At 35.7% G+C, this 27,910-nt stretch overlaps 1 protein-coding gene and 1 long non-coding RNA gene across 2 annotated transcripts; one reads left to right on the forward strand and one right to left on the reverse strand.

Moving 5' to 3' along the window:
* Window positions 1–6,603: 6,603 nt before the first annotated feature.
* LOC129747500 (uncharacterized) lies at window positions 6,604–19,661 on the reverse strand. The gene is made up of 3 exons (XR_008737513.1): window positions 19,547–19,661; window positions 18,955–19,118; window positions 6,604–7,620 (listed from the first exon to the last, which is right to left on the reverse strand). It is a non-coding gene; the product is annotated as an uncharacterized LOC129747500 (long non-coding RNA).
* Window positions 19,662–24,592: 4,931 nt separating this feature from the next.
* Window positions 24,593–24,976, forward strand: LOC129744570 (mitochondrial import receptor subunit TOM7 homolog). Its single transcript, XM_055737157.1, has 2 exons — window positions 24,593–24,815; window positions 24,878–24,976. Exons 1-2 carry the CDS (start codon window positions 24,716–24,718, stop codon window positions 24,940–24,942), a joined length of 165 nt encoding a protein of 54 aa, XP_055593132.1. The 5' UTR covers window positions 24,593–24,715; the 3' UTR covers window positions 24,943–24,976.
* The last annotated feature ends 2,934 nt before the right edge of the window (window positions 24,977–27,910 follow it).

A 27,910-nucleotide genomic window follows, 5' to 3' on the forward strand; every position in this document is an offset into this window, starting at 1 on the left:
ATCCAAACTTTATCCCACGAAGCTCATCTGATGCTTGCCTATCCGCCTATTCTTCATGCCTTTACAAATTCTTCTACCTAGCGTTTCATCTCGCCGCACGTGTCAATGAACATATTAAATTAATAAATTTATCGGCGATTAAAACTTATCATCAACTCTTCAATATAACTCTACCAGTTTAAATTTGTTTGATAGATTTCTGATATTTTTTTCAAGTTTCGTTTCAGCATAACGTGTTTTTCTGAAAAAAATGAGCTCCTGATGCAGATTCGACCATCATCAATTTTCAAAATGAATGTATAATAATTTCAGTTATAAGATAAATGTTAAGCTTAAGTGAATCTTAGTTTTCGAGATGTGGATTCAATCGAGAACTGTCTGATTTCAACGTATGAATCCACACTCAGAATTAAAAAGTAGCAGCCTTCACTGCAATGCACAATATGCGTTAGCTAAGGAATAGTTTATGATCGAGAAATTTTTCTACGACGATTCTTTGCTTTGCTTTGAAAGATGTATGCACTGAGTTCAAAAATCTATATTTTCAAATGAAATTCCCGACTTTTCCAGGCATTTCACTCATTTATCCCGACATTTTCCCGCTCTTGCTTCACAATCCTTAAATAAAGGACTATGAATAGTACAGCTTCAGAGAAAAAAATTTGTCATAATGAAATGATAAAATTTTTGGTTTTGATAGTTTTTTATATGGAGGAAAATAATCCATAAATAATTTTCCCGGATTTGATTTGAAATTACAGGTTTTTTCCCGGTTTTCCCGGTCCCATTTTAAATTCCCGTTTTTTTCCGGTTTCCCCGGTTTGCTGGCCGCCCTTATTCTTAACGAATCTAAATATTGTTGAATCAGCTCAATATGATAAATTTAAGCTTAAGAATAGGCAAAACTAATTATCAAATATAAACTTCATTTCAAGCTTATGGGAATTTCCTGAATGATTTAATATGCGAAAATTTATTTTTCCATACAAAATTGAAACGCCTTGGGCTAATTTAGGAATTATTTCAAATTTTACACTGATGCTTGGTGACCAAAAAGGCATCGAAAAAACATATGGGAGCAAAAAGGCAATTTTTGCAGGGATCTATTGTACACACTTATCAGAAGAATCTTTATATTCGAGATAAAAAAAAAACAAAATAATGTTATTGCTTGAAGCTTATGAGCTATATTAAACTTAAAACGCAATTTCCTCGATGCAGCAATGTTTTCAAAATTTCAGAACCTTCAGCAGCCTTGAGTGTAGTGGAAACCATTTCAATCGTACAGGAATACGTCAGAACTCCATGCAAATCATGGTAAAAAAAAACCGTATCAAACTTGCAGGACTAGTTTGACAATTCTTGTTTTTTCTGAACTCTTTTGCAGTCCCGAGATCGTCCTGTGATTTCATCTGTTGGAAATACAGGACAAAATCTGTGCGATCACAGGAAAAAGATAAAGTGTGACATACACTGCCGGCCAAAAGTTTGGGATCACCCCCTCAAAAACATGAAAATTTTTTTCAGTCATATCTCAGCCATCTTATGACATATTGGTATTTTTTTGATCTCATTCAAGAGATTATGAGGAAAACCTTCTTGACATCTGGGGATTTTTTTTTATTATCTGACAATTTGCGCCGGGGGTCTTCAGATTTTCCTCAAAATTGAAAATTTGGTTCATTTTTGCGACTTAAAAACACATGTATTTTTTCAGATTTCTAACATTTTTATTTTTTGAGTTAGCTTCGGTTAGATTTTTTTGTAAATAAAAAATAACCATTTTTCAAAGCTACATAACTCTGTTATTTTTCAACGGAAATTGAAAAATAGCACATCAAAATGCATTAAAATTTTATCAGCTTTCCAAATAAAATAGTTGCAAAAAATTAAATAATGAACTTCAACATGAAAAGCTGTAAATAAGCTTTAAATGGCGTCTAAAAGTACCGTCTGCACCACCGAATATTTTGCAAAAAATACCATTGAATAGCTCGATTTATGATGCAACTTTCATCTGAAGACACCAAAGTGGGCCATTAACACCTTGAAGAGTTATGAAAGAAATAATGGCAATAAATCTCTTTTTCTGCATAGAAAACAAACAATGGTCGAACAACTGCACTCCCATATGGAGATAGCCAGCACTTCTAACAACATGGAAAAAAAAGAACTTACCAAAGCAGGTAAAAAACACTACTTTTTCGTGCTTTGTAGAGTGTTTGCAGCAAAACTGACTTTAAATTTTAACCAAAATTCTTAGTATCGTATTGTTAATGTGATGTGACTAATAATAGGAATGTTGCTTTTACAACCTGGTCATATACTATATAACTTATTAACTTTGTGGAGCATAATCAATGCCAATAGTAGAAGGTTCAGTACCTGTGTTTGGGATCACAAAAATGTGATTAAAAAATGAAATATAGACGTGCTTTACATAGTTTTTATATCGGGAGCTAAGCACTGGACACCAAAATCATTTCCCATTGATCAAAAAAGTATGAGAAAGTGGCACAAATGTTGTAGAAATAATCAAAGAGCTCAGTATGGCCAGCCCAGGCTGTAAAATGATGAAAATATGATACTTTTACCGTATTCGTTTTCTACATACGCCCAGTTTTGTGATTTACCATACTAGAACGAACATAATTCGTCTTCAGTGTTTTGCTACCTCGATCGCTCACAAATGAATCTTCAGTGTTCCACCGTCCATTTTAAATCAAATCTGGGGAATTACGGATGCAAAACTTAGCGCATAAACTTCTAAAAATGACAGTATAATGTGCATAACTTGTTGTGACCTGGTGCAAAACTGGGTATAAACGAATACGTTATTAGATTTTTGGATATAACAAGAAGTCAACCTACCCGCCCCTACTTTCATAACAGTCCCATATGCAAAAACAAGCAAGCGAGAAAATCAGTTTTTTTTCTGTTTTGGAATATATTTTTAAATTGTGACTACCACTTTCAGCATAAACCAAAATCGTTTCTAGGTTGTCATAATAAATCTTTAGACCTGAAATTTTCGAAATCGGGTTATTGGTAAGGTCGAGAGCACCATTTTTATTCATTATGGGACTATTAGTCGACCATATTTGAAACCTTTTTCAAATCTTCTCGCATAACAGTCCCAAACAGAATAAGTTTTTCTCACCAAGCTACTTTCTAAGACTTACATCTAATCATTTTTTAACTTCTAAATGCAGTTGTCAGAAAAAGAAACATAATTTTGGAAAAAATATCGTGAATTCCACATTGTAAGTTGAATCTTTTTACGATTTTTGATTGCATCCGATTGTTTTACGCTCAGTAAGTCATTTTTAAGAAAGTCAGACCTGCCTTCGAAAACTAGTGTGCATCATTCGACATCAAGTGAGTTAAAAAATGTTTAAATGATTCAAAGCAATAAACCAAATACTATTTCACCGAAAGAAGCATTGAAAAGTAACCAAATCCGTGGTATTTCACGTATAGGACTGTTATTCAGGTATATTTCATATAGGACAGCCACGAATTGTTATTTTTTTTTTTTGAAATTTCTAGAACAAAACCCTCTTTTTTTAGTGTTTTATTTTGAAGTCTTATGTTGACCTAAAATGACAAAAATTCATACGGGACTGTTATGCGAGTAGGGGCAGTCTGAAAAGGACGAAAAAATAGTGTTCTTTACCTGCTTTGATAAGTTCTTTTGTTTCCATGTTGTTAGAAGTGCTTGCTATCTCCTTATGTGAGTGCAGTTGTTCGACCATTGTTTGTTTCTGATGCAAAAATAGAGATTTGTTGTCATTATTTCTTTCATAACTCTTCAAGGTGTTAATGGCCCACTTTGGTGTCTTCAGATGAAAGTTGCATCATAAATCGAGCTATTCAATGGTATTTTTTGCAAAATATTCGGTGGTGCAGACGGTACTTTTAGACGCCATTTAAAGTTTATTTACAGCTTTTCATGTTGAAGGTCATTATTTAATTTTTTGCAACTATTTTATTTGGAAAGCTGATAAAATTTTAATGCATTTTGATGTGCTATTTTTCAATTTCCGTTGAAAAATAACAGAGTTATGTAGCTTTGAAAAATGGTTATTTTTTATTTACAAAAAAATTTAACCGAAGCTAACTCAAAAAATAAAAATGTGAGAAATCTGAAAAAATACATGTGTTTTTAAGTCGCAAAAATGAACCAAATTTTCAATTTTGGGAAAAATCTGAAGACCCCCGGCGCAAACCCGTCAGATAATAAAAAAAAATCCCCATCTTCCAAAAACTGAACTTAAAATGCAAACCCGATCATCTCAGGGTGGAGTGGACCAAATTTCAAATTCAAGTTGCATTCGAATCCTTTTTTTTATACTTATCAAAACACATTTGTTTAATTTTGGGCAAACAATTTGCAATATACTTAAAATAAATAAAATAACTACCTACTTAAGTCATCGTCCTACAGCTTGGGATCACCTCGTAGTAAGGTGTAACGGCCAAAAGTTTGGGATCAGTCTTCCAAAACATGCATTTCTATTTCACGCTTATCTCTTTTGTCAAACAACGTCTTGTTTATCTCAGCGGTGTTTAAACTCGCCTCGGAAAGAATCATTCGGCTGATTTTTTCCGAGTTTAACTTGTTGTATGCAGATTGATTTTATCTTCGTTCCAATCATGACGTGATTGCACACAAAACAAAGAGAACAGTTCCGAGTTGATGTTTTCCCCTCCTCGCAGGAATAAAATCACACCAATGAAACAACAGAACGAAGCTTACCGTACACGAATGCTCACGAGCGATCGTTGCCCGACGGACCGAGTTAACATTCCTCGCACCCTTCTCTCGCTCGTTTCCCGTTCCCTTGTATCTATCACTTTTAGCCACGCCCCCATGCGTTGTCCGATTGATGTGTTCGGCTGCCGAACGAAAACGATTTTTTCTTTAATTCGCTGAACTGTTCGTTTGCTTCGCTGATGTTTCTCCCCCGATTGCTGTTTACTCCTGCCGAGTTTACCCGAAGCTTACTTCCTGATGCTTTCCGAGTTGAACTTTAGATAGCATCATTGCAGATTGAGTTTAACGAAATAAAATCGTTCTGCAAAGAAGGGCAAAGTGCGAGTATGTAGACTCGCGATTTTAACATCTCTGGTTTATCTAGTAACCTGATTTGGAAGCTTATGAGTTGAACTTGCTTTCTGGATATTCAGTTGAAATATTTTTGGAGACTTATTCATTAAACCTTTAGATAAAGTTTCATCATTTTCTGATGGTTTTCACCAAATAGCCCGACTATTGAAAAAAAAAAAAATGCAATTTTGTTTTAATCATAACTAAGTTGTCTTACAAGTTATTACAGATTGGTTGAGCTTATTTGAAAGCTTATGACCTGCACTTACTTATGAAATAGTTATGAAAAGTAAAAATCTTAAAATTATATGATTTATGTTATCACAACTTCATACTCATTTAACACGTTCGTCGCCACGCTCATTTAGGTAGTTTTACTAGACGGGCCCATAGAAATTCTGGGAGCGAGAAAGAAAAGAGGGAGAGTTCCCAGATTGGCAACGTGTGGCTAAACTGAGCAGCTAACTTGATTAAGAGAGCCTCACCCGCTTTTTGATGTGACGTAGCGCCCCCCCCCCCCCCCCCCTTCACAGGAAATACACCCGTCACCCGAATATGGGTGCCATGGCGACGAACGTGTTAAACACTAATGTTCCAATTTTAATTAACGTTATAATCATCTGTGATATATTTTTTGAATTAAGCCTTCTAGATTAAGGTCAGTTAGGGTGGAACAAATATCAATTTCTTCTTTTGCCCCCCCCCCCCCTTTCAAATTTTCAAAAAAACCGAAAGGGGAAATAAATAAAGTTTGAAGTATTTTATGTAATTTTCGACAAAATATTCAAATATCCGAAATATTACAAGACCAAAATACAAATTTTGGACGATGGAAGGTTTTTCACCTTTTGTATTCTTGATTTTATTTAATTATTCGATAAAAAATTACTTGATTTATAGGTTTTGTGCAATGATACAGTATCCAACTTAGTTGCCTACAAGCTTTCGTGCAACTTATTCCAATTTATTTGTTTTTCGCATTATTTTTTATTGTCCCCCCCTTGCGATGTTCCGACTCCGAGTGACACGAGAAGGATTTGAAATTTGTTATGGCCTTAATAAGCTTGCAAATAAGCCAATCCGATCTGCAATAACTTGTAAGACAACTAAGTTATGACCAAAACAAAATTGCATTTTTTCAACGGTCGGGCAATTTGGTGAAAACCATCAGAAAATGATGAAACTTTATCTAATGGTTTAACGAAGTAAGTCTCGAAAATATTTCAACTAAATAGCCATAAAGCAAGTTAAAAAAGAATCAGGAGAACCAACAAATATGTTTAATGAAATGGGCGAAAACATTTGTAGATAAGTACAATTTTGAAGAACACTTACTTGTGAATATGTGAAACTAAAAGAAACACTAATAAATTTCTCAAAACCAAATGACTGAACTGGAATATTTCAACCTAAAATGCCTACTGTAACAATCTTTATTCAATAATAAGTTCATTAATCTGCAAAGGATGATTTCGGATCAAATAAAACGCAACTTTATCATTACATTCAAGATGGCTTTCATTGAATCTTTCAAGTTCCTCACTTTTCACTAGAAAACGAATGCTCTCATCGCACTAAATCTTCACGATCAACTAACTCAAGAGTCCAGAGCAACGAAAAAAAATGACGTAACCATTATCTTACTTAACAATTTTTATCGATTGTGGACTTTCTTACACACAACTTTTTTTTTTCATAAGATCATGATTTTAAAACTAGTTTAAATTATATAAAATATTCTAAAAATATGTTGGCAAAACAATGGTTACGCTTTTATTTCGGTATAGAAACTGTATAAAAACGAATTATCAACACAATAGAATGAATGATTACGGATGCATGTATTCTAAATGTGAAATGAAAATGCTTAAGAAATAAAACATACCCTAGATTTGTGTAGGAATCAGAGAGTTGTAGGAATTGAAACCACGTTGCAAATAGTTACAAATGATTTAAAAAAACTGAACAATATTCTGAAACTATCTCTTGAGACGATGGTTGAAAGTAAAGAAGCCAAGCTAGAGCGAACAAGAGGAACTAATGTATTATTTCGGAGCAGATAAATTGCACCGGAATAACATCTTTTCGTAAACTCTCTACATATAATCACTGATTGACGTTACCAAAAATCAACTATAACTGAGAAAAAGTTTGGAAATAACGCCCGTAAAAACCATTCGTACTCATATAACCGGACAGCACAATCTCATACTCTCAACACATCTTTGCTAGCATACACTCACAGACCTGGCGCTGATTTTTGTCCTTCCTAGTTACATTTAAAGATCAGTTGCAGTTTTTTTTTTAATGATTTCCAAAGTATTTCGTCCCATTGTCAATTGTTGTTGAAGTCCGTGCGAAGGGGTTGTCTAGAACTTTCTCTTTGCCGTCTGCTTGGTGAGCATTTGTTTCATACTGAACGAGGACAGGCCGATTCCGAGGGCCGCTAGCAAAGCTGCCGAACGGACTGCAGTACGATCGGATGACTTCTGACCGGCAAATTCATTCACCTGCAATTAAGGTTTGATAAAAAAAAATAAACGAATGACGTATTGATTAATGCTAGGCTATTTCTTATTTTAACTTAGAACTATTTTTTAAACGACTTATTGAGAAAAAAAAACTTAGAGTACATTTTATGGAAAACCTTCACAGCATTCCTATTCGTTTTTTAAATCAATAAAAACTCTCAGCTGCTCCAAAGATCCAGTATAATACAGAACAACATTCCGCAGTTGGGATTGATAAGACAAAATGTTGCTAAAATTAAGAGATAACACCTTAAGGTGCCCGTGGCCGTAATCAAGCAATGCTCAATCACGTGTAACATTGATGACGGCTCCCCTCTTTTGTTTCGTAAATTCTTCGAGAAGATTTTTCCAAGAAGCTGAGAACTCTAAATGATTCTCCGGTTGAGTTATGATAGAGACGCTATTGACTAAATTTTGCGAAACTCCAGACTACGCTAGCCAATATAAGTAAACTTACACTAGAAATATCTTTCTTATTTTTGGCACTATAAGCTAACTGAGAAAAGTTTCTGGATTCTGTTGCTAATAATTTTTTTTAACAGCTACCCAACCTACCAAGGTCACCAGAGTTTGCTGATCATAAAATCAAACAAACAACAATTCCATACAAAGAACCCGTTTGGTACGTGAGACGAAATAAAGAAATCACGTCTGATATTAATTCTTATCACAACTCCAAATTGATTGGACAGGAGGGAAGAGAGATAGAGCGAAAAAATCTGTTCTTCTTAATGGCTCTCGTCTGTTCGTTGTCTACTCTACGGGTATTTACAATCGTGATCATTCAATTAATTCTGATACGAACAGAATAAGAATGATCGTTTGAATTTATGTGGAAAAATAAAAACTATTCCGCCTACTATGAGGATGCATTGAAAAGTATTCATCTGTCAAAATTTCTCTGGGGAAGAATTAAGGTAATCTTGAAACTGTTTTTAAAAATTGTGGCCAAAATTTGAAAAAAAAAATCTTCATGTAGTTCTTCCTACGAATTTTACTGTTTGAACACTCCGGTAAAATACAGCCATATTGCTATAGAAAACTTCATATCTTGTCTGTATTGAGAAAGAACGAATTTACTAATTTATTATTTTTAAGACAAATGAATATTGCGTAAGTGAGAAATTATGAAGCAACTCAATTTTCAGCAGGTATAATAAGGAAATGCTAATCTTTTACAAAAAAAACTTATAAAGCATTTGCTGTCGTAAGGGTATTTTTATAAGAGCCCAACATAAACACTTTTCAAGATACTGACGAAATAGTAACAAGCTGAAGTGTAAAATCGGCAATACCTAAAGGGCGAACACGAAATTATTGCGACACCGAAAATGTTCTGCCGATTTTCTTATAATGTTTAGAATCAAACCAAAATTTCAGGGTAGTTTTATACAAACATTTATTTCAAAAATCAAATTAGTCGATGGAGCCTTGAGTGCAAAATTGAACGCATTTTCGCTCGATGTCCTCCATCAAAATCTTTACAGTGTCATCCATTACCTGTTTTTCAGTTTTTTCCCATTTTCTTAACATGTTCCCTCGTCTTTGAATGTCTTCTCGCTCTTCCGAAGTTCCCGCTATATTATTGCCCAGTACTGCTCCTCAGGGCACAGTTCCGGACGGTTTGACAGGTTTATGTCCTTTGGAACAAAATAGATAGAATTGGCCTCTTACCACTCCAGGATAATTTCAGAAAAGTGGCATGATGCCAAATCTGGCCAAAATAGCGGAGCTTCGTCGTGCTGCTGCAAAAACGGAAAAAAGGGCTTCTCGAGGCACTCAGTTTTGTAGATCTCGCCATTTACTGCGCCCTTTGTCACGAAAGGCTCACTCCTCAGTCCGCAAGAGCAGATGGCCTGCCTGACGAGATATTTGGAGGCGAACTTCGACATTTTCTTCTTCTTAAATTTGTCGTCCACATCGAACTTGCTCTTGCCGGTGAAAAACTCCAACCCCGGAATTAGCTTAAAATGGGCTTTTATATACGTTTCATCGTCCATCACACAGCAGCCATATTTTGTCAGCATCTTCTCGTAGAGCTTCCGTGCCCGAGTTTTAGCCGTCGATTGTTGCCGCTCATCGCGATTTGGGAAGTTCTCTACCTTGTATGTATGTAGTCCAGCTCTCTTCTCTGCATTCTGGACGTAGCTCTGCAACATGCCGATCTTTTTAACCAAATCACGACTTGAGACGTTCACCGTTCCGCTCCACCTTTCCCTCCGTCTTTTTGTTGTCCGATCCCGGTTTTCTTCCAACTCCTTTGCTGTGGTTCAACGTCAACTGCTCCTTGAACCGCTTCAACAGTCTGGAGACGGTTCAATGGTGAATGTACAATATTTTTCTCAACTGCCGGTGCGACAGGTCAGAAAATTCCAGATGTTTGGAAAGAATTTGTTTTTCGTTGAATCGAAAAACACGACTTTGAGTTTGACAGCATGTAAACAATACACATCAATGAGCAAGTGTGCAAAATTTGGTTGATTTTTACCCAATGGTAAAAAAGTTATGCCCTGTTGAATGTGTCGCAATAATTTCGTGTTCGCCCTTTTGTGACGTTAAACAATGATTAGAAAAAATTCGGACTATTTATTTTTTGTTATGTTTAAACATTTGTTAGTGAAAAAGATTAACCATTTTAATACCGAGCCGAATGGCTGCATTACAAAAAGGCTTATAAGACGAAAAATAATCATGACAAGCGAATCGCCTAAGCATATTGACGCGAATTTTCAGCGAGTCCCCTCAGCTTGAAATTGAAAGACGAATTGGGCGAACAGCCTGAGCGCTTTGATTAGAATTTGAAACGAGTTGACAGCTTGAAATTGGAAGGTGAGTTGGGAGGACTGCCTGAGAATATTGAAGTGAAATTCAAGCAAGCTAAGAAAACGGCTTGATATCGAAATGCGAGTTGAGAAGACAACTCGAGCATTATTTAGAATTTCGAGTTGAGAGAACAGCTTGAAATTGACAGGCAACTTGAGATGACAGCCTGAGCGGTATTAGTAAAATGTTAATCGAGTTGAGAGGGCCGCTTAAAACTGGAAGGCGAGTTTAGAGGACGCAAATTTCAAGCAGGTTGAGGGACAGCTTGAAAGTGGAAGGCCAGTTGAGTGAACGCTTAGACTGTTCATTTAGAGTTACGAGTTGAGAGGACAGCTTGAATGGAATTAGAAAGCGAGTTTAGAGAACAGACTGGGCGTTATTTTTAAAATTTTAAGCGAGATGAGGGGACAGCTTGAAATTGGAAGGCGAGTTGAGAAGCCCGCTTGAGCTATTGACGAAAATTTCAAGTGAGTTGAGAAGACTACTGGAAATTGTAGAAAATAGCCTGATTATTTTTACTAAAATTTTAAGCGAGTTGATTAGCTTCAAATTGGAATTGAGAGGACAGTTTGAGATTAAAAGGCGAGCTGAGAGGACAGACTTAGAATAAGAACAACGAGCAAATCAATCTAGACGAAAGGAAAGCTTGAGATAAAAATTAAAAAAATGAATCGAGTTGTGAAAACCGCTTGAGGTGAATAATAAAAAAAATTGAAACTTAATATAATTCATCAATTTGAACATATTAATTAACATTATAGGAGCATTGAAAAGACAGCTCGAAATGAGAAAATTGAGTGGAATTTGGCTTAAGTATCAATTTAACATATACCTTACATTTTTTTTAAAGGCAGTAACGGGTTGTCATACATAAATATTCTGTTTAATGACAAATAACGCAGGTTGTATAGGCAACCTAAAATTAGGAAAATGATCCACAAACTGACAATACCTTTATTTCAGGTAACGTAACAACACTGATCATACTGACAGGACACTTAGAACAAAAATTCGATCATTTTCTGGCTAATTTTTTTCGTCACATTTAGCAGGTTCGCAATACCGATGGTAGGTGGCGAACCTACACAGTAAATTTTTGCCTCGATTTCCAGCAAAAAAAAAATGCTGGAAACGTTCAGCAATCCAATTTATTGCTGGGAACCAGCAATCGGTTTTCTGATTGCTGGATTTTTCAACATTCGGTTGTGTTCTTGTCTTTTTGCTGCAAACCCAGCAATCGGGTTTCAAATTGCTGGACTTTCCAGCAATTGTTCTAGTTTGCTGGAAAATCATCAATCGAGTTGTCAAATTGGAGTCTGTTTGTTTTCGTACGCTGAAAAGGGTGAGAATTTATTTCACAAACTTTGAATAAATTAATCAATTATTCTTATTTTCCTCTTCATTATAGCAACCATGGTCTGCAGACATCAAGTCAAGGGTGAGTTTTTATTGGATAGATAGATATTTCATGAGAGATACTAATCCAAACTCTATTTCAGATGGTCAACACTTTGGCACAAAGCTGCCACACCAGAGCAGAGCAGGTGCTGGTATATTGAAAAAATATATAGTTTTGGAAGTAAATATACCTATATAATTAAAAAAAAATGGAAGAAAATAATTCTTATTTATTGCTCATCATCATCATTGCAGTATTCAATATTCAATTTCGAATTGAAATATAAATTTGATACCAAATACAGCCGAATGTTTTGAAAGAAATAGCTGGTTTCCAGCAATCTGGATTGCTGATTTCCAGCAATTTGAATTGCTGGAATCCAGCATTAATGTTTGCTGATTTTTCCAGCAATTCAAATTGCTGTAAAGTCAGCGGGACAAAAACCAGCAAAATTTGATGTGTACTATTTTTCCGATACAAATGCCCTGTAGGAAAATTTGACCTGTTTAGCCCAATTTTATCGTCTCAATTGCCAATTTTTTTTTCGAAAGTTGGGTGGAACTTTCTAACTGGGATAGTATTTCTTCAAATTGATCGATGCGCACTCTGGAATCGATATTGCGTACTGTTGGAAAAATTATCTAACAAACGAAATCGAGGGTCCAGTCAGTATGGTAAGTGGTAACAACTTGAAAAACTCATTGCAAAATAATATTAATTATTAGGTATAGTTTCAGGCAGGTTTGTATACATCTACAATTATAAATGGAGATAGCCTAATAATCAAGATGCAACTACACATGAGAGAATATTTTATTTGAAATTCTAAACCGTTTAAGAAACTATGAAATACACAGAAAAAAATTTAATTTGTTCTTTAGTGAAGACTTCAGAATAGTGCTTTATAAAGCATCATGTGTTCAATAAATGTTACACAAAACATATGACTGTTTAAAGTGTTTTTTAGAATTAAAATGTTTTCCATAATAGGTAAATAAAAAAGAAAAAAATCAAAAAGCAATTAAATTTAAGTAAGCAAGTAAGTAAGAAATTTGTTATTAACACTAAACGTACCGGAGGCGGTCAAATGACGGTTTTTAAACTTTGAAGGATGATTACGCTTAATATAATTTTTTTTTTCGCCAATTTAACGACAGGACTATTTTTATTTTCAAAATGCAAGTATTTTTGCGTTTTTAAATTTTTTCTAAGTGTTGTGGTTTTCGAATAACGCATGTGGTATACCTATTCATACCGCGAGCGGTCAAATGACGGTTTACACTGTTTTCGCTAAAACTTTCTTGTTTCTCGACCGATTTCTTTAAAATTTCTAGTTTTGAAAAGCCTATAATGTGACTCAAATATGTTTCTCAGACAGTTTTCAGCTACAATCAATAATTTCAAAGTTATTTTAAGTCCAAAAAAATTTTTATGAAAAAACATGCTTCAGGAAAATTGCTATAAATCAGTTATTGAGTGTTCGAAAAAAATTTCACTTAGTGCCTGAGAAAGCTGAAGTTAGAAGCTATATGCTGCACATACGGAAATTTTTATCAATTTTTTTTTTAAGATCATGGTCACAAAAAATGTAAAAAAGTTGTGTAAAACCCGTACTTTTCAATCAATCAACCGCCAAAGCTGTTCCTGTTACAGTAGAGAAAATTTAAAAAGTGAATTGGAAAGGGGACGTAATTTGTCACATTTTGGCATCTTTAGATTTTGTGAAATACGAAATACATAATTTATGACGACTTTTCAAAGGTAGCTGTTTTTCGAATATTTTATCAATTTGGATTTTCTGAGACAATTCCTACACCTAAATTCAGCTTTGCATTGAATTTTGAGTACTTTAACGTGAGGTTTAGGCGATAAAACTATATGCAAAAGAAAGCTAATTTCATACCGGTTCTAGTGGTGTAACTGCATTGGCGGTGCAATGCTTAGCAAAAATATGATAAATAAAACAGTGAAGTAGTTTCTGAATTTTGAGAAGTCAGCACAAATTCATGCTTGGCAGACGGGCGCAGTGGGTGGTAGGTAATATCTCAAAGCTATTTTGCACACGAAGACGGGTGAAAGGAAACGAAAAAACAAACGAGCATTCGCTCAAATTTTCTGGTTTTACTTTCAGAAATACATATATTTATTATGTTTTTGTCAAGCATCGCACCGCCAATGTAGTTACACCACTAGAACCGGTATGAAATTTTCTTTCTTTTGCATATAATTTTTTTGCCTAAACCTTACGATAACATACTCAAAATCCAGTGCAAAGCTGAATTTAGGTGTAGGAATTGTATCAAAAATCCGAATTGATGAAATGTTTGAAAAACAGCTACCTTTGATAAGTCGTCATAAATTATGTATTTCGTATTTCACGAAATCTAAAGATGCCAAAATGTGACAAATTACGTCCCCTTTCCAATTCACTTTTTAAATTTTCTCTACTGTAACAGGAACAGCTTTGGCGGTTGATTGATTGAATAGTACGGGTTTTACACAACTTTTTTACTTTTTTTGTGGCCATGATCTTAAAAAAAATTTGATAAAAATTTCCGTATGTGCAGCATATAGCTTCTAACTTCAGCTTTCTCAGGCACTAAGTGAAATTTTTTTCGAACACTCAATAACTGATTTAAAGCAATTTTCCTGAAGCATGTTTTTTCATAAAAAATTTTTTGGACTTAAAATAACTTTGAAATTATTGATTGTAACTGAAAACTGTCTGAGAAACATATTTGAGTCACATTATAGGCTTTTCAAAACTAGAAATTTTAAAGAAATCGGTCGAGAAACAAGAAAGTTTTAGCGAAAACAGTGTAAACCGTCATTTGACCGCTCGCGGTATGAATAGGTACATACAAAGTGCCGGTATGTTTAGTGTTAAGTAAGAAATAAGCATATAAATAAGAAATTAGTAAATAAGTAAGAAATTAGTAAATACGCAAGAAATTAATAAATAAGTATGACATTAATGAATAAGTAAGAAATAAGTAAACAAGTAAAAAATTAGTAAACAAGTAAAAATTGGTATAAAAGTAAGAAATTATTAAATAAGAAAGTGAGTTTATATAAGTAACTAAGTTAGCAAAAAATTAAGGAAGTGAGCAGGAAAGCGAACAGTTAGTTAATAGATAAGTCAGTAAATAAGTAAGTAAGTAAGTAAGTAAGTAGATATTGAACGAATCAGTAAGCCAGTTAGTAAGTAAATGAGTAAGATGTAAGTGAGCAAAATATAAAGTAAGTAAGTATTTAAGAAAAGCAAATGAGCAAGTAAGTAAGTACATAACTATTTTTAAAGGTAAGAAAGTAAATGAATGAGTAAATAAGTAAGTATGTGATCAAGTCAGTGGGGTAATAAGTAAGTAAGAAAGAGAATAACTTAGTACAGGTCGGACTCGATTATCCGGAGTATCGATTTTTTTTTCACTCCGGATAATCGAATCTTCCGTATAATCGAATCATAAAAAAATATTTTTATTTCCAGTCTGAGGACGTTGAATTGTAATTTTTTTTGTAAAATGCAGTGGCGTATAGCCAGAAATCATTTTTATAGGAAAAAGGGGTAAAGTCGTGATAAGAGAAAAAACAAATATGTAATATCAAACAATAACTGGTTTTACTTTACCTTGACCTGACACATCTCGGAAGTGATTTTTGTACTCATGCTTCGTTATTCAATGAATGAATTTGTTTTTAAGCTTAAATAAAAGAGAAGTTTCCTGACAAGAAATATGAATTTTATTTAACCAAAATGAGAATGTTACAAAAAAGAATATCAAAAGGGGAACATACTGAAATGACACCCTCTTTTTCTTACTACTTTCACGTTTGTACATTTGATCATACTTTGTAAATAAACTAAAATACATTTCAAAATCCACTCATTTTGAACCGAAGGCAATCGATGATTAATTAAACTAGATAATGAATAATTAACCCGTTACTTCCCACGATTTTTTTTAAATATTTGAACAACAAAAAAGCTTTTGTAAGGAAAGAGCTTGAACAAAAGTTGTCCCCCATGGCCTCAAAAGTTGTAATTCGTTGAAAAAAGTTTTTTAATTGTTTCAATAGTTGCTAGATTGTTTTTCAATAGATACTATATCTAAATTTCAAGAAGGCTTCTAGACAAGCACAATGAGTACACAAGGAAGTTTATACAATTATTGACTGCATCATAGTAGATTTACAAACTTGATAAAGACGCAAATGTTGTGGATCACTTGTGCTACCATGGGATGTAGAGGGTTAAACACATTGACAACTCTTATTCTTACACCTCCTGTTCCTAGCTACGAGCTTGCTTGACCACATATTTCTATTTTGTATTATAGAGTTAATGAGTTTGATCTTGAACAATACACTGTGGATAACCGAGTTTTAATATAAAGTACAACTACTATACTAGCCCCTGACCCCCCTAACTCCGTCCAAAGCTGATAAAAATATTATTTTGTGAATTATAGTACTAAATTATTTAAAAAATCAAAATAAAAATTTAAAAAAAATTTTTTTTTTTAAACTCCGGATAATCGAGTCTAAAATTTCGAATAATCGAATCCCGGATAATCGAGTCTCCGGATAATCGAGTCTCCGGATAATCGAGTCTCCGGATAATCGAGTCCGACCTGTAAGTCAGTAAGTATTTAAGTATTAGTGATTGAGTGAGTGAGTGATTTAGTGTTTTAACAATTACTCTTAAGATTCGGATTAAATAAATGTAAGTCGAGATGTTGCTTGCTAGACAGCGTAATTCCAACTGCCTTTTATTCGAATTTGAATTCTTCTTCCGGTCGTAAGTAAGTAAGTAAGTAAGTAAGTAAGTAAGTAAGTAAGTAAGTAAGTAAGTAAGTAAGTAAGTAAGTGAGTGAGTAAGTAAGTAAGTAAGTAAGTAAGTAAGTAAGTAAGTAAGTAAGTAAGTAAGTAAGTAAGTAAGTAAGTAAGTAAGAAAGTAAGTAAGTAAGAAAGTAAGTAAGTAAGATAGAAAGTGAGGAAGTAGGGAAGTGAGTAAATTAGTCAGTAAGTAAGTAAATAAGTGAGTAAGGAAGTGAGTAAATAATTGAGTAATTAAATAAGTTAGTAAGTAAGGAAGGAAGATGAAATGTTGAGTAAAATAGACGGTATTGAAGAAATTCAAATTCACAGAAACAAAATGGTACCTATTTTAAATTTAGATAAGACATGGAATGTTTAAAAAAATCACATTTCAATGTTTTTATTATTTCTTTAACAACCCATTTTGATTTGCCCAAGCATTATCAAAGACGCAAAATCAAACGGTTCTCAACACTCTTATCAATTGGTTTTGATTGTTGTTTTTTTTTATTGTTATTGGCTGGCGCTCGTCAGTTAGCGAGTTGAATGACGTCCATGCTGTAGTTCAAGCTGAGGGCCACTTAGTAGCGGGTGGGCTTCCCGTCTTTCCCCGTTTGATCGGTGAGAGATAGAAGCTAGAATGATTTCGTGAATCAGCGGGAATGTTTCAAACCGTACACACATTCTTACAACCGTACGACGTACGACGGTTGTTTCGATCATAACATACAAGCGGAGAGTGGAAGAACCAAAACAAAATAATTTAGACAACGTCGTTTCGAAATTTGGCATTATTTAAAAAAGCAATACTTATAAATAATACAAATTAAACTAATTATTGAAATTTTTTATGTTCAAACTTTTTTTTATATCTAAGTTATATTACAAAATTCAAAATCCTACCTATGTTAAAAACAAAATAGATAAGTTTGGACAGATGAATGAGATTCATAAAATACATCTTCAAAAAATTAATGAAATTAAGTAAGTACTTAAAACCTTTACCATCGAAAATGAGCTGTGATGTCACATGCAAAATAAGAAGTGGGAAAATTTTAACCAAGCTGAGCGGTTTTCAGTTTGATGAAACGCATTTCCCAGACTGCGGGTCAAAGAGGTCATAGTTTTCTCCCGAACACAAGGCACATTTTACCGTCGAAATTGAAAATGAGATTTGTGTTTCGCGATATACATATAAGAAACAAAAACACTCAACTTTAATCAATTGATGTCTAATTATAAAACTTCAGCAACAGTGTAAGAAGTTTAAGATTTGAGCCAAAAAATAACTCCAAAAACACCCACAGCTTCGGAACTAACAAAGTATGGCTTCAGCGCCAGCCGGCGTCGCCGAAAATACAACGAAAAAAAATTGACGACTTAAACCCGGTTTCTAAAAATAGCGCACAAACAAAAGTCAGTTTGCAGTATACACAAACGACAACCGCTTGACCAGGACTTTCGATTACGTCTGACAAAACAGGGAAAAGCGTTCGACTAGGTAAATAAGCTGAATATGTAATTATGACTCAGTAAGAATGTTATAATGCGTCTGCAAGGTAGCTTAGATAACAGGAACTAGGATAGTAGTTCGATATTTTGAACTGGAGCATTTTTTGGATTTTTATAAAGACTGGAATCTTCAAAAAGTTCTAGAGGCGAATCTACCAAGCAAGCCTCTCGTGTTGAAGTATATAGGTAGATGCAACATATTTGAGTTACTTCCTATCAGAATTTTATTTTAAACTCAATTTTACTATGAGCTGACTACTTACTACTTTTCTGAAAAAGGGGTTTAAATATTTTTAGTTTCTTCTTCCAGTAAGTACATCTCATTCGTTGATAAATAAGATTAGTTTTTAAGAATTATTATTCTTATGGTATTATGTCGGTATTTTGATTGCTTATTTAATAAAAACATTAGCGACGTAAGCAAGTTGTAATCTGAGGCCAGGTATTTTGTTGAATGAAAGTAATCGGGCAATCGAGCTGTAATTTGCTGTAATGTCCCCCCTCTATTTATTCAGTTCTTATCAAACCAACAATGACCAAATTTATTTCTTATACGGATTACAACATTATTTACGGCGCGTTCGTAAATTGATTTTTTTGGGTGATGCATCAGTCGATTGATTTGTTTGGTAGATGTCAAATCACTTTCCATATGCTTTTGCATACGTTTGTTTGGAATTTACGAACGCCAGCATCGATAAAAAAAATCACTTCGATAGAAAAAATCAATTTACGAACACGCCGTTAATAATTTGACTTACCTGTCCGTAGTTTAAACGAATAGCATATCGTGCTAGTTGGGTAGTCCTCATTCTATAGTTGGATCCGTGCAATCGCAAACCAGACGAGGAATTAGTATCTCAACCTCTAAACCGGATCAGCTTCCGCAGTTTTCAACAACTGGAGCGCACTTTTTCTTTCTTCCCTGGTAGATAACGTTAAAAAAAATAACAGACTTCAGAATTTTCAAGGTCAACAAGTAATCTCAGTAGCCAAGGAAATCGATATTAAAAAATTTTCACTGTAATCTCGAGAACAAAGAATGTTTGACTATTGCACTTTACTATCTGCACAGGTAACTAAACAAGCTTTGGAAAATGGTTTATATAATCACTACAGATGAAACGATAATCGTCCATCGATGAAGGAAACTTTCTTTTGGAGCGAGCAACAAAAAATTTAAATACTATCCAGATATTTGAATTCCACTACCGCTTATCAATAAGTCAAACGAACTAATATTAATCTAATCTCAAATAGATATATCCACTGCACAAGAAGACAAATCCGCATAGAAAAAAAATGTTTCCTTTCGTCCCGGTGCTTTTTCCTAAAACTTTTACGATGACCTACCCTTATCACACAGGCGGAGGCAACACATGCGTTTCGAGTTTTTGAACTGACTGAAAAGAAAATCTGCATGCGAGTGTGAGAGATGCGAGCAGTGCGAGCGAACTGGAGCTGTCAAATAAAAAGGATTCTTCCCTTTTTTACCGAATCGACGAACACGGCAGGGGTGGAACAATCTCAAGGTTCATAGGTAGTGTAGGAATCAAGCATAGCATAACTAAAGGCGCAATTCAGACTATGAAATAATGGCATGCATTGAACAAAAAGTCTTTCTTTAATGTCTATTTTAGAAGAAAAAGTCGTTTTTTCACATCAATTAGGAATAAGGTGTGAGTTTGGCTGCATCCCGTGGGATTGGATTAGATAATCGAGTGAGTTTTTGACAGCATAGCAAATTTGAAGCAAATATTTCTTCTGTTTTATTTCTAAGTTGACTGAAACTAATTATTTACATATTTGCTGCTCGTCTCGTTCCTACCGGATTTGCAGCGAACAGCTATTTTGCAGGACAGTTGTCTTGCATTCTCGCAACATGTCCTCCCTGTAGTGACCACGATCACTACACTGCCCAGCATTCTGGATAATAGGTTCAGGACAATAAGTACTTAATTTAAAACATTCGAATTTATAACACGGTTATACCTGTAGGTGTTTAGCATTACAAGCAATGTGTGAATATGGAAACATGCACTTTGTAATTTAAATAAATTTCCCCTACGCTTAAAGGACGAAGAAACTGAAACCTCAGAGATTTTACTTCGTTTCTTTTTATACTGAAAATTTAAGAAATAACTCTTCGTAGCATATCATAAGAGGGTCGACATTCTCAAACTACATGTACCATCATGTCACCATCTACCGCCCTGTTAAGCGGTTTTTCAACTTCAAACATGTGTAATAAAAAAAACGACGGCAGATTTTTATTCGCTTTCTTTTCCAATACATCCCAAAACTGCTCTACTTTCAATAAAAAAATTAGTGGAATGCGAAAAATGTACGCTTTTCAAAATAATTAACAAAACTTTGGGGAGTTCAACTGGCCCTATTACCGCCCACTCGACTTTTTCGGGTATCGATAATGTTTTCTTAAGCAAAAACTATCTAAACAACACGGAAACTGTTCTTTTTAGTATTTTCCATACAACGAGCTGTCAAAACCATATTTTGGATCTTGAGAGAATACATTTTGTGAATTTTTTTCCGCAAATTTAGTACAAATTTTAACAAAGTGCGTTGACTGACAAAATGATGATTCCCGGCAAACAACCTCAAGTAACCGGTTACTTTCAGCGATAAAACATCATTTTCTAACATAATCAAACTAAATGCTTCTTACAATTTACAAATTTGACACAATACATGCGTTAAAAACAAAGAAATTGTGCTTGACCGGTCATTAGGAACCCACACTTTTTTTTATACACCAATTACCGCCCGTCACTAAACGCTTCAAAAAACAACAACTTCAGTCTCGTTTGAACTACGGTACGTTGCACATCGTGTGTGTGAGCTGAATCGAAATCTAATTTATTTTTCTTCTCTCCTTCCACACGCTATTGTCGAGCGGTGCAATGACCCACAACGATACACCAAGGTCATCGAAAAATGAAGTTCGAGTGCGGAAATATCACGAAAATTATGCTGGGCCATATCTCGTTATGGCTGAAACAAATGTCGGAAATATATCTGCTGCGAAGATTGCTAAAAGTCTGGTGAAGAAATTTGGTGACGATTTTATACGTGCTATGCCGGTTTCTAAAACCAAAATGAAAATTTTGATGCGATCGAGGGATGCTGCTAATGAAATAGCAGGCATCGGTACCTCAAATGAAGTGCGTTTTTTTATCCCCCAACGGCTGGTGGAGTGCCTTGGGGTAGCCTATATTGAGCCGGATATTTGTGATGAAGAATTGAAGTTTGCTAATGCGTACGATAAACGCAAGTCGAATCAAGTTGATAACCCGGAGATAGTTCATGCTCGTCGTGTGCTTAGAAAATTAGCTGATGATAAAGAGGAAGCCCTGTTTACGGTGATTTTTACTTTCGCTGGGCAGAGTTTACCTACTCACATCGAGTTGAATAGAGTGCTTTATTCTGTTAAGCAGTACATTTATCCTGTCCGCCAGTGTGGTAACTGCTGGCGCTTGGGACATGATAAAAAAGGATGCAAGAGTGCTAAACGCTGTAACCAATGCTTGGAGCAAGTGGGCGGTGAAGATCATGCATGTGAAAATAGTGAGCCCCAGTGCGTTAACTGTTTGGGCTCCCATCGGGCCAATGATCACAAGCTTTGTCCGAAAATAATTCAAAAAAAGAAAACCGATAAAGAGCGGCGCGACACTTTTTCACAAGGACGTGTCGATTGGTTTTGTGGAACAACTTCAAATGAATCATCAAACTCACTAACTATCATCTCCCAACCAACAACAAAATCCACCGTGGCAGTTGCTTGCCAAACAAGTAATGTTGACAAGAATGGGTCTAATCCTTCCAGCAAACGTCGTCATAATGTCGATTCGGACGATGAGCTTCCCCAACTTGAAGTTAACATTTCTGACGGGGTTTGCGATTCGATCCGATCGACGATTGAATCTACTGAGGTCATCGATATCGTTGCAGAGGCTCTGGAAGTTCCTGAGGAAGATGTTGAAACTCGACAAAAAATTCAACAAATGGTTTTGGAGAGAATTTCGGATGTTGTAAGTGATAAAATGAAAGGATATTTTGCTAATCTCAGATTATGAAAAACACCACACCGAGCACTTTAACAGCCACCGTTCCTCTGCAATGTCTACAATGGAATTGTAGAGGGATAAATAGTAAACGCTCATCTTTAATCCAGCTCATAAATACACACAATATCAATATTTCGCTTTTGAGTGAAACACATCTCGACAATCACACAAACTTTAGTCTACCGCAGCACACCATTTTTCGTAAAGATCACAGACGAAACTCGATGGGCGTAGCCATCGCGATTCGTTCAGAACTGAATCCCGTAGCATTTCCTATTGCACTGTCAGCGGATATTCAAGCCGTTGCCTGCCAGATCAAATACATCTCCGGGTTGATCACTATTGTATCTGTGTACATACACCCGCAAGCCAACATATCGCAGACTCAGTTTGATAATTTTTTATCAACCGTTCCGAAACCGTGCATCATTGGAGGAGACTTTAACGCAAAACATCACCTATGGGGAAGCGATCATGGAAACACACGTGGAGACCGTCTTCATCAAGCCATCGAAACATCTCATCTCGTCATTCTCAACAATGGTCAGCCAACTAGGTTTGATGTAAACCGGTCGTGGGGCGCAATTGATATCACGCTGGTTTCTTCGAGCCTTAGTTTGTGCTTCGACTGGGAGGTTTTGGATTCACCAAATGGAAGCGATCATTTTCCGATAGTTTTTCATTCGAGTACTACATGCGCGATGAAATTCTACTCTGGAATCAATGTTCAGAAAATCGACTGGGAACGTTTTACCGGAAGCCTCGAGGAATCATTCGTCGAAAATGGAGAACCGGATAGCTTTGATGTCTTCTTTGAGCTGATTTGGCAAGCACTGCGCAGATCCTGTCCATCAGTAAACTCGAACCACACTCGCCGAATACCGCAACCCTATTGGGACGAAGAGCTAACAGAAGCGAAGAAAGCCACCAGAGTTGCTTTCCGCGCTTGGAAACGAGAGCTGTCAACCGAAGCTTACGAAGGGTACGCTAATACAGAACGAAGGTTCAGAATTTGGTACGCGAGAAGAAGAGGAAAAGTTGGCAACATTTTTGTGATAGTTGTGATAGTTCTACGTCCCTCACAACCTTATGGAGGATGGCTAGAAGATTCAAAGGGCGCGGAGAGCCATCAAAAAACCTTAGAATTTCGGACAATTTGGCCAACGATGTTTTGGACAAGTTGGCTCCCTCATCTGCCAAAAATCCACCCCCGGCTTTTCTACAATGTTCGTGTTGCCCTCAAACTGGTTTACCATTCTCAGTATCGGATATTCAAGCAGTTTTAAAAATCGGTAAAGATTCGGCTCCTGGTTTGGATGGTGTTCCATATTCCGTCATAAATCATCTCCCATGGGCGGCGCTTAGTCAGTTGCGAAAAATCTATTGCCAAATTTTTGCTTCAGGAAGAATTCCGGAAAGCTGGAAAACCTTTAAAATTGTACCGATTCCTAAAAGTGGTCATGATCCGATTTCTCCTTCTGCTGTTCGCCCAATCGCGTTAGCTTCATGTTTTCGCAAAGTGTATGAACTCATAATCAAAGATCGACTAGAACATTTCATCGAAAACAACAACTTATTCCCTTCAGCTATCAACGGTTTTAGGAAAGGACGAGGAACAATGGATGCGTTGTTTCCCCTGATTAATGAAGCTTCTTTAGCTTTGAAAAGAAGAGAGCATGTGGTGATATGTAGCCTCGATATCAAAGCCGCCTACGACAACGTGGAAATTAATGTTCTGGTCCGCGAATTACGCTCATTAACAGTCCCTGAATGCCTAGTAAGAAGTATCTTCCATCTTTTTGAAGAAAGGAATTTGTGCATTTCAAATGGATTAGATTCAATATCTAGGACAACGTGGAAAGGCCTTCCTCAGGGATCTCCACTAAGTCCGTTATGCTTTAATGTTGTGATCAGTGGATTGATCAACAGTGTCCCTCCTGATGTGATAACCGTAAATTACGCCGATGACACAACAATTGCTGTAAGAGGAACCTCGCTGGAGCATAGTTGCGAATCTCTCCAAAGGGCAGTGGATATAGTTGTGGAAAATATTTTCGACCTTGGGTTAGAACTTTCGCCCACGAAATGTAAGTGCCTTCTGATCTCGACACAACAATGCGATAATCCCAAAAAATTTAAAATTGCATTCCCGTGTGTGTTCCAGGAAAATTTTTTTTCAATTCGAATGCGGCAAACATGTTTTCTGTGTCCACATTTTATCGCGAACATTGTTCCCACCTTTTTCGACTGTACACCTATATTGGTAGATATCTTGATAAAGAAAAGAACGCCATCTTTCAAATTTTTGTTGAAACTGTTAACCAAAACAAAGCCGAAAACGTGCGTTTGACAGGTTCAAAATTCAGAATTCGGCTTATCGATTTCTCGCGTTTTCTGCATTCGTGTTTTAAACTAAATTGTATTTCACACATCAACGATGGCTCTGTCTCCCGGTGCAAAGGAACGACTGGGCGTTGTGTTCGAAATCGTCAAAACTACCTTCCATTGGGGATTCATCCCGGGAGTTCTGTACCTTGGTTAGTTGGGAAAAACATGATAACAAAAGTTCATGACGTAATCTCCCATACTTTTTTTTCAGGGTTCCGAAAAGGATCCGAAGCGGGAGCGCCGCCCTTGTCCGTGATGAGTTTGTTGTGGCAATAAGCTGTTTAGAATAAAAATGATGTAATTACTCGTATTCAGCTGTATGCTTTTTATTTTGCTAACGAAATTTCAAAAAGGATTCAACTGGTTTGGATCGCCATTGTATAATGTTTCTATGAGCGGGTTGAATATAATACAGGTAATGTATAATAGGTCGAATGCGCTAAATGTAAACAAATTAATGGAGTTATCAGCTGGGTGATAAAGTACGTTCGGAGACCAACATTTTGAGCGTAAAACGTTAACTGAAGGATATTTGGTTTTCGAGAAATAAAGAGAACAGAATAAAATTTTTGCTGGGATTTTAAGGACCTGCCAAACTTTGAACGCGTTTTTCTCGAAACAGTGATGTTGGAATATTCGCCGTAATCAAAATTCGATACCGAAATAGTTCTTTTTTCGGCGAGTTGCAGTTAAAAGTGTTTTTATCAGTTGTCCAGACGTTTCGAGTGACTGTGGAATTCTCTCCTCTACTTTTTATTATTTGAACATTGGGATTTTAACATCTATGGGCTCATTCTTCACTCTACTCTCTCTCCTCTTCAGCGTACAAATAAAATAATATTCTAAAAAAAATCAAACTTCATTTACAATATTAAAGTCTTACTTGGCCTTTGTCTTTCTATACTTATTTATTTTTGGTGGAGAGATAAGCGTTGATTCAGATTTTTGTTCAATATTTTACTTCATTGTTCTTCAAATTTCTTCGTTTTATCGATCAAGTTTTTTTTTTTTAATGAACAACTAGTTTATGAAAGGCCTTTTTCTTTTACAAAATTTAATGTGCCGAGAGTATTCGTTTCACTAAGATAGTAGGGAAGAGGGCATGGATTAAGTTTACGTTAACAAAAAAAAGTAAATTAAATTAAAAATTAAAATATTTGATGTTAGCAAAATTGTGTACAATCCTTTCGATGAGTAACCATTTAGGTGACGTTTGTGAAAATTTGAATATTTTTTTCGATTATAGTGTTTTAACATGTTTATGTCGTCATTCTGGACTATTTATCAACAATTGAGTTGTTGAGTCTTCTTTTTTTGTGTGCTTGCTTTTATATGTATTACACGACTTTCTTCATGTTATTCATCTCGCTAATGCTTGTTTTAGCACGACTCGGAACTGATTTAACTTTAAAGTTTGCCTTGCTTTTTAAAGCTGAATAGTATTAATTGTGGAAGAATCTTGCAATCTCACTAACACTTTTCAATGGGCGATAGAAGCGCTGACGAATTTGTGTGATGGTTTTCCATTAGTGCAAGTGGAATGCAGCTAAAATTTCATCCAACTTTCGATAGATGTAAAGGGTTTTTCTTAAGGAGAGAATCTATCTTTCGCTTCCATAGCCCATTGTGGGAACGTTGCGCCCAACACCTTTTTGTTTTGCTTGCTGCCTTGACTGCCGTTGGACGCATAATTGTCACATGTGACATTTCTACGTTTTTCACTTTTTGATGCCAATCGTCATAATTTGATACGTATTATTAAAATTCTTTGTCGAAACATAAAGTTTATTCTAGAAATTTCAAGAAAAATTCAAAGTCAATCTGTCACACTGAGACAAATGGACGCATAACTGTCACACTGAGACGATTGGACGCATATTTGTCACACTCTAGAAAAGACCGTGTTATAACTTTGGAGCGTCTTAATAGAATTTCACCAAACTTGGCATACGTGTTCTTGATAGTCGGGAAGGGATCACGGAGATATAAAGAGGGGGCGGGTCACTGTTTTCGCGACATCCCAGCATGTGCAAGAAAAACTCTGCAAACTGCTTCGGGTTCGTTGCTGGCGCTTGGAAGAGTGCATGCAAACGTACCTGCTTCACTGCATCAGTCAAATTATTACTCTTCCGGCGCCGTGTAACTGTAGTCCACAATTAGCCAGGATGGCCATTTGTGATTGTCGGTGGTTTTAGCAGACCATTTTTTTGGTTTTGCTTTGAGTTTTTGATTTTGACGCACTTCGCAAAATACCGGTGATGTCTGTTTTTAATGTTTACGAACTATTCCGCCAGAGTTACTTCATCTGGAACTTGTCCCAGGACCGTATTCACTTCAAACGGATTGACTGTCCTCTTCTGGTATCGCTTCTCTCGTGGTTGCGACATTTTCAGCACAGCAGCTGACAATTAGTTGAAGAAATGTTGCTTCCTGATAAGTGAGTGAGCTGCCGCAAATTGCTCCTCCGTGGTGTTTTATTGATCGCCCCGTTAAAGACTTCATGTTTGTCACCAGATAATAATCGCTTTCAAATAATCCGATTCAGACATGATTTTTTCAATTTAAGCTTCCATTCACGAATAAAACACAAAAGCCACACACGAAATACTAAACCAAACATCTACTGGGAAAATGTTCGTGGTGTGACAAATATGCGTCCATTTTTCGACTATTCATAGAATTTTGCGGCATAAATGTCACACAACGATTTTCATTGAAAAAACAGTTCATTTTCGAAAAATTTGATCGAGGCTCATTTGATAGGAGCATACTTCAGAGATCTACGGCATTGGAGTCAACAAAAATTGCGAAACTGTGCAATAACAGCAAATTGTTTTTGTGAAACTTTGATTGCGTTTTTCTCGCTTTGCCTTTTTGTAACATGTGACAATTATGCTTCCAACGGCAGTTGAGTGCTGTGCAGCAATTTAATTCGACGTTATTTTTCCTTGAAATGCGTGTTAGATTTTTCGTGTGCACAAGTTTGATGCAGATAACATTTCACGTACGCAATGGCAAATGCTTATGGAATTCTTTCTAGCCCTCTTTCTCTCACACGTTGGTGCTGTAAGTTTTTTGTGTGGAGGTTTACTGAGGATTGCTGCATACGCTGCGTTTTGATACATTCTTTGCAATTCAACTGTTCACATTAACTTTCCATTGAAAAACGTTGAGTTGATTGGAACAGCATTTTTTGAGCTCGCCTTATTTGTAAAAGAGTTGCTGGTAAACTTTGTTACGGTGT

The sequence above is a fragment of the Uranotaenia lowii genome, chromosome 2 (genome assembly GCF_029784155.1).
Source record: "Uranotaenia lowii strain MFRU-FL chromosome 2, ASM2978415v1, whole genome shotgun sequence".
Taxonomy (NCBI): Eukaryota; Metazoa; Arthropoda; class Insecta; order Diptera; family Culicidae; genus Uranotaenia; species Uranotaenia lowii.